At 42.2% G+C, this 17,028-nt stretch overlaps 1 protein-coding gene across 6 annotated transcripts in view; it reads right to left on the reverse strand.

The window, feature by feature from the left end:
* EFCAB5 (EF-hand calcium binding domain 5) overlaps nucleotides 1-17,028 on the reverse strand; it is a 149,649-nt gene that overhangs the window by 14,352 nt on the left and 118,269 nt on the right. For 3 of the 6 annotated variants that reach the window (XM_017855089.1, XM_017855088.1, XM_017855086.1), the window contains 5 exons: nucleotides 15,149-15,301; nucleotides 8,534-8,637; nucleotides 4,996-5,249; nucleotides 3,514-3,800; nucleotides 2,728-2,824 (listed from right to left, as the gene is read on the reverse strand). In XM_017855089.1, coding sequence (XP_017710578.1) covers nucleotides 2,728-2,824; nucleotides 3,514-3,800; nucleotides 4,996-5,249; nucleotides 8,534-8,637; nucleotides 15,149-15,301 — 895 coding nt within the window. Of the gene's footprint in view, nucleotides 1-2,727; nucleotides 2,825-3,513; nucleotides 3,801-4,640; nucleotides 4,703-4,995; nucleotides 5,250-8,533; nucleotides 8,638-15,148; nucleotides 15,302-17,028 lie in introns of those variants that run through there. The other 3 variants (XM_017855090.1, XM_017855084.1, XM_017855087.1) reach the window with 3 other exon arrangements.

Below are 17,028 nucleotides of genomic sequence, written 5' to 3' on the forward strand. Positions count from 1 at the left end.
CTGGAGTGCAGTGGCCGGATCTCAGCTCACTGCAAGCTCCGCCTCCCGGGTTTACGCCATTCTCCTGCCTCAGCCTCCCGAGTAGCTGGGACTACAGGCGCCCGCCACCTCGCCCGGCTAGTTTTTGTATTTTTAATAGAGACGGGGTTTCACCGTGTTAGCCAGGATGGTCTCGATCTCCTGACCTCGTGATCCGCCCGTCTCGGCCTCCCAAAGTGCTGGGATTACAGGCTTGAGCCACCGCGCCCGGCCGCTAGCGGGTTTCTTTACAAATGGTGACAGCACTGAGCCTCTGGCTACTTTGGCAGAGTTGGAGCTCTAGGAACCATGTAGGAGAAGTGGAGGGCCTGGGGCACTCCTGCTGAGACCAATGTCTGTGGACTTGTAAATACTTGGATTTAGAGGAGGAGGTACGGTCACTTGGCAGACACCCAGGTTCTAGACAGAAAAGTGATTCTGGTTATACTTGCAATAGGGGACAGCTCTTCTTGCCTCTGGGTCTAAGAACATTTCCAAGCAGGCAACATCTGTCTAAAACTCCTGGGAGGGGGACATGGAGCAGATATGGGGCATCCTGAATGACCAGATGAGACTGGCAGCAGAGGTCCAAAGTGGAGTGGAGAGAATAGGTCCTTGAGAAGGTGGTCAAGTCATGAATCTCCAGGTAGAAGAGACTAACTACTAGGAGTGTCTTAGGCAAAGTGACAGAGAATAGTAGGCTATTGATGTACTAGTGCATACACAGCTGTCTGGGAGTGCTCACTGGAGTCACAGGGTCCCCCACAGGGAAGTATGTCAGCAGCACTCACCTGCAATGGCACAGTCTTGGGAGGCCAGGCCTGCTCAACAAAGCTACCCAATGTTACTTCACAGATGACTGGCTCAATCTAAAGGCAGGACACAGCTGCCTGGAGTTCCACCAGAATAAAAAAAATACTTCCTTTTTGTTGTTGTTGTTTTTGAGATGGGGTCTCATTCTGTTGCCCAGGCTGGAGTGCAGTGGCATGATCACATTTCACAGCAGCCTCAACCTCCCGGGCTCAAGTAATCTCCCACCTCAGCCTCCTGAGTAGCTGGGATTACAGGCGTGCACCACCACACCCAGTTAGTTTTTGTATTTTTTTTTGTAGAGACAAGATTTTGCCATGTTGTCCAGGCTAGTCTTCAACTTCTGGGCTCAAGCAATCTGCCTGCCTTGGCCTCCCAAAGTGTCGGGATTACAGGTGTGAGTCACTGTGCCCAGCCAAAAATACCCTTTTCTTTCTTTTCTTTTCTTTTCTTTTTTTTTTTTTTTTTTAATTATTATTATACTTTAAGTTCTAGGGCACATGTGCACAACATGCAGGTTTGTTACATAGGTATACATGTGCCATGTTGGTTTGCTGCACCCACCAACTCGTCATTTACATTAGGAAATACCCTTTTCTTGAACTAGGATGGAGAGGGGGTAAGAGTTGGCAGCAGAAGCCCTAAGAAAGTATGGGCACATTACGAGTCGTAATTCCACCCTTTTGGTAAATAGTTTGGAAGGCGTGGTGGGTTAGGAGCTATGCTATATAGTCTAGCAGTCTCTGCCTGTCACAGGCTGAGCCTACAGGTATTATTGGTGACATTTCATTCTGGGTAGATTCGTGGAGTAGGGCCCTTACTTAAAGCTGCTAGGCCAGGTAAACTTCGAGCAGCAGATTGCCCTGCCTGAAGACTTCTCTCCTTCTGGCACAAATAGAAAGGCACCCCGAAGAATTCCTCTCCCTTCGCCTAAGCAAGAAGCTTAGCATTTCCTAATGTAACTGCATCTGAAGGAGAGAGCGTTGGTATCTGGGTGACCTACGAACTTCCTCGGGATTGCTGCGGAGACTGGTATAACTAAAGGCTTGGCGGCACTGATTGGGGAGCCTATGGGCTATTTTCTGGCTGAGTTGGGCTCCGTTAACTGCAATTAGTATTTCTTCCATCAGAGGGCACTGTTGGAAAGCAGAAAGTGGTGGGAAGCGTTGGTGGTCAAGGCTGCTCAAGAATCAGCTAGGATAGTTCCCTGTGAATCCAGAAACCCTTCTGCGTTGGTCTAGAGCCTCCACAGATAGTAGGAGAGCGGGAAGAGGAGGAAAGGGATAGATTTAGTGAGCAATTTCTACAGAGCCATTTTCCCAACTATGAATTATTTTTCGTAAATAACAAAGAAAAAAGCAAACTTTAAATGAATTCCTCATCACAGCCTGAGGCCTCTGAGAATACGGGTCAGCGGAGGACCTTGGGCCTCTGTTTGTATATTTACTTTCATATGCGGCCTGCTCCCTGTGGTCAAACAGCTAATCGTCTTCTCCAACACGAGAGCCTCGCTGCTCTCCATTCTTGGTGATTCTCCTCCCTGAAAAAGTCTATTATTTTCTTTGATTATTTATTGAAGCTAAAGATAGCCTTTTTGCTTAACACTTCTATTCTCATTGCAGCCCCATGTGCATTTTTTAAAATAAATAATGCACATGTAGTTAATAAGTGGGAGATAGATGTGCTTTTGAATTCTCATATGTATGGCATAGACAGTGACTTTGGGGAATGATGCAATAGATTATAGATAGTGTCCCTCCTCTTAGAAGACTTATAACTATTTTCTCCTAAAAACTGAATTTGTGACCCACTTGCTTTATCCTAATAAAAATCTCTTAATCACAACTGTGTTTTATTGCTGTTGCTATAGATTTAGGCTGTAATTAAGTGAAAATTTACCTCTGATATATTCATCAATGAGCTGTACATTAACTTCCACATGCTTGGCAGTTGGATCAAAGACACAAATATTGTTGACTAAATATTTGTTAATATACTGTGAACAAACAACAAGAGAAAATTTATGGGATCACCAGCAAGCAGAAATATAGTGCCCAGTTCAACAGCTTACATAATTCTATTTATATAGATTTTAAAATAGGCAAAACCAATCAATGGTGTTAGAAGGGCAGATGATGGTTACCCATGGCCGGGCATGGTGGCTCACGTCTGTAATCACAGCACTTTGGGAGACTGAGGTGGGAGGATAACCTGAGGTCAGGAGTTTGAGACCAGCCTGGCTAACATGGTGAAACCCAGTTTCAACTAAAAATATAGAAAATTAGCTAGGCGTGGTGGTGGGCACCTGTAATCCCAGCTACTTGGGAGGCTGAGGCAGGAAAATTGCTTGAACCCAGGAGGCAGAGGTTGCAGTGAGCCAAGATCGTGCCATTGCACTCCAGCTTGGACAACAAAAGTGAAACTCTGTCTCAAAAAAAAAAAAAAAGGTAATGGTTACGCTTGGGGTGGGTGGGGTGAAGGGATGATGAGGAAGGGTACAAAGGAGAGCTTTTGGGATTCTATAAATGTTCTATTTCTTGATCTAGGTCTGGTTACGTGAACATGTTCCACTCAGTAAAAATTCTTGCATTTGTACCCTTATGATTTATGCAATTATGATTTGTATATTTAAATTTGTTGAGGTGATTCTTCAATTTAAAAGGTGCTTTAAAAAAAAAAACTTACAAATTTACACTTATCCCAACTTCCAAAGTCACTTGAAAATTCCAACTCTGGATGAAAGAACAAGATAACCGCCTTCAGGATGTCACGCACTAGTTCCATGTTGGCTTCCAGCTCTGTGGATTTGCTGTCTTGAGGATAATTTGGCTCTGTTAGAAGAGTATGGTCATAGAGCAACAGCGACACAAATTCCATGGAATTGAGTAGTTGTATGCTTTCCTGTAGCTCAAGCAGCATGATTCGGAAGAAGAGAATTCCTGCCCGCTGGACTTCCCCGACATTTTCAATCTCTGGAATAACAAAATGATAGCTCGCATTGCTGTTCAGTCTAATGTACATTGCTGTGTATTACTTTTTCATAGGATTCTGAACATATTATAGTAAATTTTTTGTCAAGAAAAAGCAGACCATATCCTTCGGTTTTAAACAATCTTAGTTTCTCTAGCCATGAAATCAAAAGAAAGAAAGGAAATTACTCCTGGTGAAGTTCATAGAAGAGGCTTTGAGAAAAGGCAAAAACTTGGGTTTTAGAGTTAGACCCTGGTTGGAACACATGCTGTCCCCCTTATTAGTCTATTGTCTCTCTCAATATCCTTTTCCTCTTCTGTGAGAATGGGCTTAATCCCTACTTCCTTGGTTAGCTGTGAGAGTTAGAGAAGATGATATATGTAAAAGTGCTTAGTTACAGGCATTACACATAGTGAACACTCAGGAGACATGAATTTTCTCCTTTCTTCTTATCCCACTCTATGACATAGTTACAAATCTTTTGGCTTAATCCCACATAGTGTTACTCTTCTAATTCTATTCACTTCATTCTAGGAAGCCAAAGGTTTCCATGCCTTCTTCCTCCCTCCCTCTCTCCAAGCTGGCATTGCATTGAGAGTAGCCTAGTGGATATGGAATTACAAAAACTAAGGTCTTGTCTTGCCTCTCCCACCAGCTTGCTATTGGACCTTAGATAATCCACTTTACTTTTGCAGGCTTTAGCATCTTTATCTGTAAAACGAGATGTTCTGATTACTTAATGCTGTATAACATAGTGGGAAGAGCACCCAAACGTAGGTTCAAATCCAGCCCTCACTATTTCTTAACTGTGTGATTAGGGGCAATTTGCTTACTTTCCTCACCTGTACATGGGGTATCACTATTCATCTCATAGGGTTATGGCAAAGATTAAATGAAATAATACCTGAAACACATAATGGGGGCATTTAATAAATGTTAGTTCTAGCTTGCCTTTATGAGCCCTTCCAGTTCTAAAACTATATGAATCTAACCAAGCGAATGTGATTCCAGGCTGTTTGCTTTAATTTGTAGACATTACTCATCAGCGCAAGACTGCATAAGGGAATTCCTTTTACATGGAAAGGTCTGTATATTGTAACAATTCATTTTAGAAAGTGCATATTTCATTGCACTGCCTGTGATTTCCCCAAAACCTATTAAACCTGTGAATTTAGGCTGATGCCACACGAACAATACCTAAGACATATTTTTTCTCTATCTCTCCAGAGAACTCGCCAAGGATTTCATAGCAGGCCACTTGGACCACTTTCATCATTTTCTGTAGATCTTTATATTCTTGATACAACAACATCCTATTTCGGCCGATGTTAAAATCGAGGACTCCCAGAGCCTCTCCTGTTCTCTCACGAAGTGGAACTACTATGTGGGTTTCTCCACAGGCAGAGGCCAGAACGACTTCTGAACTGTCAGTACATTTAAAGAGGAAATCTCTGAAATCAAAACCAAATAAGCACAAAGATATTAAACTTCTGTCTGTTCACATCATTCCACCCAAACATATTGAATTACTCTCTTGTGCCTACCTCACTTCCACCATGCCAGCCCTTCTTGCTGTTTCATCTGCCTGGAACGTTCTAGCCCTTGATTTCACGTGGCTGTCTGTCTGCTCACTCTTGTCTCCGCTCAAACATCCCCTCGGCGGAGAAGGCTTCCCTGACCACCCAATCTCAGGTAGCAAGCAGCGCCCAAGCCACTCTCCATCATGATACTCTGCTTCGTTGTCTTTACTTATCTGAAGGTGTTCATGTTTTGTTTACTTATTGTCCATTATGCTTTTGTTTACTTATTGTCCATTATGCTTTGGTGGAGTGCCAGCAGAAATGATGAACCTGTTAGATCAGGTTCCCTAGAAGCAGAGCCTGAGACAGAGATCCTTATGCAAGTGATTTACTGAGCGAGTGTTCGCTGGAGAAACCTGTTAGGGACTGAGGGAAGCAGGATAGGCAAGGGGAAGAAGCTAAGTAAGAATGTAATTTCACATGAAGTCTAGCCTCGGCCTGATCCCAAGGGGAGCTCCGACAGGTCAATTGTACCAAAGAATCTGTTCCACCTTGAGACAAAGGGAGGGGTCTTTTGTATCCTAGCACTAGTCAGTCATTGGCTCTAAGCTGCCCTGGGTGTGTGTGAGCAGTTTGGGCCGAGGGAGTGTTTACACATCTCTTAGGTACCTCCTGGTGAAGAGCTCCAATCACTCAAGGGCACTCCTCCAGAGAAAGTTACGGTGTGAGCCATTACTTGTAGCTGTGCCTATAGAAGCTGGTAAAAAGGCATTTTGGGAATCTGGGTAGAGCATCTATAGCATCTGCCTCAGTGAGAGACTTGAGATTTTTCATGGAAATGTAGTGGCTGCTTCTTTCTCTTGGTGAGGCACAGACACACCTCTTTTTCTTTCTTTTTCTTTTCCCCATCTACATTAATTCTGATATGCCGTTTCTTTAGGGTATTTGTAAAAAATTGGTACTTTGCATCCTCAAAAAGCACATTTATAGTTTCTATATCAATCCTACAGTAACAGGTAAGATGACGTCCTTGTGCTCTTCCCACCCCTTTTGCTGCTGCTGAGCCACCACTTTCTGTTGTGTCTTGATGACTGCCATAGTAGTAATGCATCATACTAAGCTTTCCAGGCATAACAATAGAGCCCATTGGTCAACTGACTTCCTCCAAAGACATCTGTTCTAAGTGACACACAAGAATCCAGGGTTATGCATGTTCCCACTCATAGGTGGGGACTGAACAATGAGAACACGTGGACACAAGGTGGGGAACATCACACACCGGGGCCTGTAGTGGGGGGGGAGAGGGGAGGGGCCTTAGGAGATATACCTAATGTAAATGACGAGTTAATGGGTGCAGCACAACAACATGGCATGTGTATACATATGTAACAAATCTGCACGTTGTGCACAAGTACCCTAGAACTTAAAATATAATTTTAAAAATACATAATAAAAAATTTAAAAAAAAAAAGAATCCAGGGCTATGAGTCTGGGTATTACAAGGACTTCTGTAAAGCTCTGACCAGCACAAGGAATAGCTATGTGGAAAAGAGCTTGAGAGTGAATGAACATTCTGGCATGAGGCCAAACTAAAGCTTAATTGACATATGTAATTAAATGCTGAATTAACCTTCTAGTCTGGGATGACTGGGTTACTGCCTACTCAACGACACCGACCCCCTAAGAAGCAGTCATTCCCTTTTGCAATAGGTGTGTTCTCAGTTAAGATCTGTTTACATCTGTACACATTTTAGTAGTGTTCCTGGCATTTGACAAGTGAGAGCCATTCTAAGTAATTGAGAACCGAGTACTTATTAAATACAACGTGCTCTGCCTTCTCTCCAACTCTGCCCCTGCACATCTTCTTTAAACAAGAAAGACACATTCACAGCCTTGCTAACATTCACAGATGAGCTCTGATGAGTGATGTGAATGTATTATTCATAATTATGGTGGGTTTTTGTTGAATTCCATATTTACAAGGAAATTCATTGAAAATAAAACACTTTCATGCTTTAAAACTTGCAATTTTAAAATAAAATGCCAATGAAATCCATTTTAAAAAGGACTTGGGAAGGCTGGGCACCATAAAAAAAACTAAATGAGCTGGGCTTAGCAAATACATGTAGTCCCAGCTATTTGGGAAGCAGAGGCAGGAAGTTAGCTTGAGTCCAGGAGTCTGAGACTGCCATGAGCTATGATCATAGCACTGCACTCCCACCTGGGTAATACAGCAAGACCCCATCTCTCAAGAAAAAAGGACTTGGGAAAAAAAGAGCCAATATATCCCATGCAGACAACATTCTGCTGAAAATTTTCTTTAAAAGACAATCAGAATAAAATTCAGTGTGATCATTAAAGAAATGCACATCAAAACCCCAATGAGATATCATCTCATACCAGTCAGAATGGTGATTTTAAATCAAGAAACTAGAGATGTTGGTGAGACTGTGGAAAAATAGAAACGCTTTTACACTGCTGGTGGAAATGTAAATTAGTTTAACCATTGTGGAAGACAGTGTGGTGATTCCTCAAAGGCCTAGAACCAGACATACCGTTTGACCCAGCAATCTCATTACTGGGTATATACCCAAAAGAATATAAATCATTATATTATAAAGATACATGCACACATATGTTCATTGTAGCACTAATCACAGTAGCAAAGACACGGAATCAACCCAAATGCCCATCAATGATAGAATGGATAAAGAAAATGTGGTACACACATACCATGGAATACTATGCAGCCATAAAGAGGAATGAGATCATATCCTTTTCAGGGACATGGATGGGGCTGGAAGTCATTATCTTCAGCAAACTAACACAGGAACGGAAAACCAAACACCACGTGTTCTCACTTATAAGTGGGAGCTGAACAGTGAGAACACATAGACACAGGGAAGGGAACACACTGGGGCTTGTCAAGGGGGTGAGGGCAGGGAGAGCATTAGGAAAAAATAGCTAATGAATGCAGGGCTTAATACCTACGTGATGGGTTGATAGGTGCAGCAAATCACCATGGCACAAGTTTACCTATGTAACAAACCTGCACATCCTGCACATGTATCCTGGAACTTAAAATTAAATTAAATTAAAAAGAAAGAATACAAGTCAGTGTGTATGAGCAAGAGCCAGAAGCTGTGTCTTTCAGGTCTACTATTGTACCAGAAGGATGTGTTCTGGCAGTCAAACAAAACAGACATGTCTCATACCTGAAGATGCATGACTTCCTGTGAATGGTAGGAGGATTTTTGTGGATTTCTGTTAGACCCAGCTGCCCTGTAACCATCATGTTGCGTAAAACATAGTCTGAATCCTTGAAAAGAGGAAGACATTTCATTAGACAGGAGTAAGTATACCTCATATTCCCATTAAAGCTTTTGGGGACAGATAAATAGAAAAAAAATAGGAAAGCTTAGATGACCTCTGGCTTTAAGGACAGTGTCATTTTACTTAGTACTATTAAAGAACAGGATAATTGTTTGTTTGTTTGTTTTTTTCCGAGATGAGTTTCACTCTTGTTGCCCAGGCTGGAGTACAATAGCACAATCTTGGCTCACCGCAATCTCCGCCTCCCGGGTTCAAGCAATTCTCCTGCCTCAGCCTCCCAAGTAGCTGGGATTACAGGCATGCGCCATCATACCCAGCTAATTCTGTATTTTTGGTAGAGACAGGGTTTCACCATGTTGGCCAGGCTGGTCTTGAACTCCTGACCTCATGTGATCCGCCCTCCTTGGCCTCCCAAAGTGCTGGGATTACAAGCGTGAGCCACCCCGCCCGACCCTGGCTAATTTTTTGTTTGTTTGTTTGTTTGTATCTTTAGTAGAGACAGGGTTTAACCATGTTGGCCAGGCTGGTCTCGAACTCCTGACTTCAGGTGATCCACCCGCCTCGACCTCCCAAAGTGCTGGAATTACAGGCGTGAGCCACCGCGCCCAGCCGATTTACTTTCTTCACTTTGCTATTGGGACGACACTCTCTCCTGGTTCTCCTTCTACCTCACTAAACAATCCTCATTCTCTTTGCTTCTTTATTTCCCTTACTTCTAAGAAGTTTTCAAACTGTAGGTCAACACACAGCTTACATGTGGGTTGTGAAAATATTTTAATGAGTTTTGATCAATATTTTTTTCATAGAAACTATTTATGAAAGTATATTAACATATTCTGTAAATACAGTAACTGTAGGAAACACAAATTCAATTAAGAGATGTAAAGAGGGGTTTTTATGAATCATTCCTTTGAAAAATAATTCTTGGAGCATGCCTGTAGTCTTAGCTACTCCAGAGGCTGAGGCAGGAGGATCGCTTGAGTCTAGGAGTTCAAAGTCACAGTGAGCTCCGATCATGTCACTGCACTTCAGCCTGAGCAACAGAATGAGACCTGGTCTCTAAAAAAAATAAAAATAAACATAACTAATTATTGGAATAAAGAAGAAATATGACAAGAGGATCCATAGAGGCTGCATGCTATAATGGTGCTTGGAAGAGGAACCGCTGCTTTGTAATGTGAAATTTCCTCTTGCCTCTATACTCCATGCCCTCAACGGTTCTTTCAAACTCTTTAGAAGGGAAATGTTGTCAACATTATCCTTGGAAAATTGTTAAGATTATCCCACATTGACGACTGGGCTTCTAGCTTCTTTCCAAATTTATTTCTTTCATGGTTTGTTACTTAATGTTACATACTAGACTGAAAATATATATATATTGAAATCTCACCCTGTGTATCTAGGTTTAAATGTTTAGCCAAAACTTTCCTGTTTTTCCCTCCAAAATTGTATAAATTGACCACTCCTGCTGTTAGATCAGAAGCATAATACAGAAAATAAGCGGCTTAAAATAATATGCCTGAAAATAAGTTTATTCTTTATTTGATTTTAGTTGGACCAAAAACTGTAAATTCAGTGAGCCCCTCAGCAATTATTCAGTAGTGAGAAAAGCACTCCTAGTTAAAACTTCCTAGGAAACCTTTTGGGAAAAGGCTGCAATTATATTTCCACCTCCTTTTCTTTCTTCTGGTTCTGGCTTGTTATTTTTTTCCCCTTTCGTCTGCAATATCTATCCATGCTCACCTTTCCCATTACAAATTGTTTATCTCCTTTGCTTTAATATTTATCCTCTTTTCCTTTTCTCTTGTTTGACACTTTCTTTTTTTGTAAAAAGCAAAGAATGAAATAAAAGGGAGAATATCAGAAACATGTAGGGAAAGTAGGTATTCTTTTGTGAAATTTCTGTTTCATGTGTGTGCCCGCATGTTCATGTAAGGGGTCAGGATGGAAAATGTTTTCCATACTGTGGGTCACAGTCAGTACAATTTTTTTGAGCCACAGTGATTCCAAACACTTGGAGCACCTCAGGGCTCAGTCCTGAGACTTTTTTTTTTTTTTTTTTCTTTTCTCACTCGTTCCTTTGGTCATCCCTTCCAGTCTCATGGTTTTGTGTTTTGTTTTGTGTATTGTGGTAAAACATACATAGCATATTTCTCATTTTAACCATCTGTTTAAGTGTACATTTCAGCGGCATTGAATACCTTGACAATGTTATGTAACCCAGTCTCATGGCTTTAAATGCCATTTATTCATTAGCCTGGATTTCTACCCAAACACCAGGAGCTTATACCCAACTGCCTATTCAATATCTCCTCTAAGATGTCTAACAGATATTTCAAATTGTAGTTAAAAATTTTTTTGGCCCAGGCGTGGTGACTCACACCTGTAATCCCAACACTTTAGGAGGCTGAGATGGGACAACAGCTTGAGTCCAGGAGTTCGAGACCAGCCTGGACAACATAGGAAGACCCCTGCTCTAAAAAAAAAAAAAAAAAAAAAAAAAGTAAGTTCAATTTTACTAGATAAAATGTTTTTACTTTAACTTTTATTTGAGAATAATTGAATATTTTCTTACATGTTTATAAACCATTTGCATGGGGGTTTTTTCCCCCAAGTATACTTGCCCTTTGCTTATTTTTCTTTTGGATTTTTTTTTTTTTGAGACGGAGTCTCGCTCTGTCTCCCAGGCTGGAGTGCAGTAGCCAGATCTCAGCTCACTGCAAGCTCCGCCTCCCGGGTTTAGGCCATTCTCCTGCCTCAGCCTCCCGAGTAGCTGGGACTACAGGTGCCCGCCACCTCATTCAGCTAGTTTTTTGTATTTTTTAGTAGAGACGGGGTTTCACCGGGTTAGCCAGGATGGTCTTGATCTCCTGACCTCATGATCCGCCCGTCTCAGCCTCCCAAAGTGCTGGGATTACAGGCTTGAGCCACTGCCCCTGGCCTTCTTTTGGATTTTTTAAAAAATCTCATTGATTTGTGTATAATCGTGTTAACCCTTTGCCAGGTAAATGGTAATTTCCCCCAGTTTGTCACATGCAATTTAATTTTCTTTATAACTCTGGTGCAAGAAAGTTTTACATTTTTATCTAGTCAATGTATCAACCTTCCCTTAATTGTTCCAACCTTTGGTGTAAGTAGCAATCCTTCTCCAGACCAAGATTGTAAATGTTCTCTCAACCCTCATATTCTTAGCTATCCCATGAAAATTAAAATCATTTGTCAAGTTTTAAAAAATCATGTTGAGATTTTTCTTGGAATTTTGTTAAATTTATAAATAATTGTTGGAAGAAATTACATCTTTAAAAAATGATCTTCTTGTGGGAGAAAATCATGGCCTTCTACTTCATAAGAACTATTTATATCACTTGACATAAATTATAGTTTGTTTCATATAGGGCCTAAGGATGATGGGATGAAGTGAGGAAAATGTTCCAGAGTAACAACATTTTTGAAATCCCTGAGGTAAAAGAAAATTTGCTTCCTATTACGAAATGTGCGATGTGAAACATTAATTGTAGTATTACATTTTTCTCCTCCTGAGAGTCTCTCCCCTCCTCTTCCCTCTCATTCAAGCAGAAAGTCTGTTTACTGCCTTAGAAAAGGAATGTGATGAGGTAGAAAGGAGAAATCACCGGCCAGTCTGACTTTCAAATTTTTCCAAAAGCCTACATTGCCATGACTTAAGATAGCAAACCAGGCACCCGTGTTAGCCACTTGTCTCTCTTGAGACCCCAGGGAAATAAAAGACTGACATAAATACTAATAAAATACTGATTTCTTTGCTGGCTGTCAGCTGGGGGCTGCCCTTAGTGCCTTGGGTCTTTGTCCACAGCCCTGTGTATCTCGGGACCGGCAGTGGGGTGTTAAATCACCATCTTTCTGACTCTTCCTCCATCCTCCTGTCTCTCATGGATCACAACCAGAAAGGGTTCTCTGTTTTTAAGGGCTCATACGATCCAGGGCTCACCTGGATAATCCAAGATAATCTCCCCATCTCAAATTCCTTAATCTTAATCACATCTGCAAAATCCTTTTTGCCATGTAAAGTGACATACTCACAGTTTCCAGGAATTTGGACATGGACATCTTACCGGAAGGCATTAGTCTGCCTGCCGCAGTTACCTATTTAATAAGTTTGGTACTCCAAAGAAATAGACAGAGGTGCTTTGGGGTGATAAAGTAAAATACCCTGAATTTCATACCTAAGAGAATTTGAATCTGTTTTTACTCATCTATGGTTACTGTTAATAGAGCAGTAATTTTTTTCCTCTATGACTCTGTACCTTACAGGAACATGGGCTTGAGGTGAGGGGGAGTATCTCAGAATTTACTTTATAATTCGCATCCGTCAGGGTGTCACAAGGAAGCAGATTGCCCCAGCTGGGTAATTTAAAGGGAGTTTAATAAAGGAACTATTTACGAAGGCAGTGTTTAGAATCCCGACCTGGTAATAAGGAAGAGCTGTTACCACTCTTAGCCTGAAGAGGCGGGGAAATGGGGTGGGGGCGGGGGAAGCAATGACCAGAACCGACAAAGGACAGCTGTGTGGACAGGACTGCCTGATGAAAGGTGAAGTGGCCTTTAGGAGAGAAACACAGCTAACCCACAGCAACCTGGCAGAGAGGGAGACAGAAGCACCAATGCCCCAGTTGCACTCTGCTTCTGCCCTCCAGTGTCCTGTTGGCAGCTGTCACTGGACAAACTCAAGCAGAAGCCAAAGGGCCAAAGAGCCCATGGATACTGGTTTATTTTTTGAGACACAGAGCAGGCTGGAAAAGAGAGAGAAATGTGAATCTGGAGGGGCTGCAGAAGGGGAAGAGGGAGGCTGAGGAAGTTATGATCGTTGAGTGCTTGAAAAGAGCTTAGCCAGGCTGTTCTGGTCTCTGTCCCACCACGATCTCACTCACAACCCGCTGCTGGGTGGCCCTTCTCTCCCCCGACTTTTGGCAGGATCTTCTTCACCACCATAAGACAGTCCAGGTCAGATGGGATGTGACCCTGGTGGCTTTGTCTGTGGACTCTTGATTCTGAACCTACAGCCGCTGAAGTCATGCTTCTTGCTGACTGCTTTGGGCTATTTTGGCCTTTTCCATGGTGCCCTATGTGTTGTTTCTCTTAAGGCCCTGACAGTATTCTTCTGAATCTTCCCTGGGGCCCCATGTGCTTTGAAGGGCCACTATAGCTGGGGCCCTTCAAACAGGGTGCTCTGCCCCAGCCCTAAGTGCCCTTGGAGGCTCCCAACCACACCCTCAATAGCTGTGCCAATTACAAGGCATTCTCTGCCTCCATGGCCTGGCCACCCCACAAGAGAGTCCATGATTCTGCCCTCATTGACGAAGGCCTCATCAGATTGAGCCAGCCACTGAGGGAGGGAAGTAGGGACCTGGTGGGAAAAAGGAAAGAAGCAGCCCAGAGGGAAGTGCGGACATGCCTGCCGTGGACCAGCCAAGGGACTGGGAGACAACCAGGTGACACTACCACCTGACCAAGCACCTCCCAGAGTCATTCAGCCTTTCTGAAAGGAAAAACCTTTTCATCCACTCTCATCATATGCAAAATCCTAACACAAAGTATAAAGAAGCAAAGCAAATAGTCAGCAGGAATTCATGACATTATGGATAGGAGGGCTTAAAAAAATTGGTGTCATATAACTGAGTCCTTCCAAAACAGCAGCTCTTAGTCCCTTCCTGCTCCACCCATATGATTCTGGTGAATGGTGCCCATTACTGTAAAGTCCACACTCTGGCCAGGGGTACATATCTCAGTATAAGTCAAAAAGAGTTTTCTGGCCTGGCACGGTGGCTCACACCTGTAATCCTAGCACTTTGGGAGGCCGAAGTGGCTGGATCATCTGAGGTTGGGAGTTCAAGACTAGCCTGACCAACATGGATAAACCCCATCTCTACTAAAAATACAAAATTAACTGGGCGTGGTGGCGCATGCCTGTAATTCCAGCTACTTGGGAGGCTGAGGCAGGAGAATCACTTGAACCCGGGAGGCAGAGTTTGAGGTAAGCTGAGATTGCGCTATTGCACTCCAGCCTGGGCAACAAGAGTGAGACTCTGTCTTCTTTCTTGGGTTTTCCAAACTGGAACTTTTTACTGGATGCTTTTAGTAAGCATCTGACTTGCTCTGTGGAAGAAGCCAATCTTTAGCTGGAAGAACAAAACCAATGTACAGAGGGAAACAAACATGAGAGGTGGACAGATGAACACAAGAGAGGACTGATGGTTTCAAATCCCTGGATCTGGCCATCCTAAAAGATAGCTTGACTCCCGCCCTGTCTTCATTTTGGTCACATGAGTCAGTTAATTCTCCCTTTTGGCTAAGGCAATTTGAGGTGGATTCCTGTCACTCACAATCAAGGGTCTTATATTGGGAAATTTGTCTTCAGTTAGACTAATAGCTAATTAATATGGTTTTCAAATATTAGCAAGAAATAACATCTAGACACTCGGCTACCTTGGAGAGATCTACCACTACTGAGCCTTGCCTACCTGGGCTGGGCTAGGCTCTACAAAGTACATAGTGATGGAGGTGATGCTGGATGTGACATCATAGAGCCAGCCAATGCCAGTGATCACAATATGCAGAATGTGCTCCCGGCTGTGGACGTAGTGATAGGCAGTGCTAAAGACATTGGCAACACCCTGTAGAGACAGAAAATTCAAATAGCCTACTCTTTTTAAAATAGAAAAAATAATTAGTAATATAGTAATCGGATTACCTTTACCAGTAATTTAATTACTTCTTGATAATATACTTCCTGCAAATTATTCAGCAGTCTTCAAAGGGCAATGTTCCATGTTCTACTATAAAAAAAGGATCATCAAGAAATCAAAGGCATAGGCCAGGTACCGTGACTCATGCCTGTAATCTCAGCACTTTGGGAGGCCAAGGCAGGGTGCATCACTTGAGGTCAGGAGTTTGAGACCAGCCTGGCCAACATGGTGAAACCCTGTCTCTACTAAAAATGCAAATATTAGCTGGGCATGGTGGTGGGCGCCCATAATCTCAGCTACTTGGGAGGCTGCGGCAGGAGAATTGCTTGAACTCAGGAGCTGAGATCGCACGACTGCACTCCAACCTGGGAAACAGAGCAAGTTTCACAAAAAAAGAGTCAGAGGTGTAAAGAGAGAGACCCGCATAACTTTTTATGCTTTTGATAGTCATCCAGTGAAATTCATGATATGTGCTAGTAGAGAATAGCATCAAAGGAACAAGATAAACTTTGAAATGAGAAAAAAAAAATGTTAAAAAGCCAAGAACGAATGCCAGTCTTAGGCAGGTGGATAGGAGCTGCCTTGATCGGATGCCAATGTTAATGCCTGCATCTGTGCAGACATGGCCACTATCATCAGATCAACAGTATAAGACATGTTTGGTTCCAAGACCCACAGCGTGCTAGATTACATAGTCCTCTTATAGGCATAAGAAGACCCTGTTCCACAGAGAAGGGATGGGAAATCCTTAGAACCCATATGTGGGCTTGTTGTCAAGAAACTCTAGGAATCACAAACTCTTCAAAATTATATGCCTTTTATCTTAGGACTCAAGGCATCTAAGGGTAACCCAGAAGCCTTTACCTCTCTCACAAGACTATATATACTTCACCTACTGATAACTTCATAGTCCTGCATTTCAATATCGTCACATAATTCCATGTCAGATGAGAATGAATTTTATTATTAAAAATATGTCCAGAGAAAGAGGTTCTACCACTTTCCTCAACTATTCACCCAATAAATGGGAAGAGAAAGTGAAAAATAATGGTAAATAAACATAAAGAGCCAAAGGCTTACAGGGCAACAAATGATAAGGGCATAGCAAGTTCAAGTTCCTAACTCGCTGCTATAGTCCACAGTTCATTGTCTCCATAAAGGCTTTCGATCTTCCTTTACTGCAAGTTCTATCCACAAATTAAATAAAAATGCTTGTAGAAATGGTCTAGCTATTTCATGACCTTAAAAGTGCCTATCATTTTGTGATCCAACTTAAAAACATGAATACTCAAGAAACATTTAGGCCTTTTTCTTTATTTTCATCCTCAAAAATTATAACACTGAAATCAAGACCTATGGGGATGCATATCAGAGTTAGTACCATTTGTAGAAAGTACAAAAGATTTATAGATAGATATCACTATTAGTAAAACACAAATCTGTCCCTTCTAAAAGTTCATTCCCGCTTTGTGGGTCTTAGTGGTCTAATGGTTGGATTTCTGTTCTATAGCATAAAATTCTATTCCTGTGATAAATGCTATGGGACACATGAAGCTGAGGCATGGATATGCAACCGAGGCTGAAAGTCCTCCCATAAGTAATGGGGAATTTCTCAAAAGACTGAAACATACATTCAGGGAACAGGAGCAAGTATG

Source organism: Rhinopithecus bieti, unplaced genomic scaffold (genome assembly GCF_001698545.2).
Source record: "Rhinopithecus bieti isolate Rb0 unplaced genomic scaffold, ASM169854v2 scaffold_38691, whole genome shotgun sequence".
NCBI lineage: Eukaryota > Metazoa > Chordata > Mammalia > Primates > Cercopithecidae > Rhinopithecus > Rhinopithecus bieti.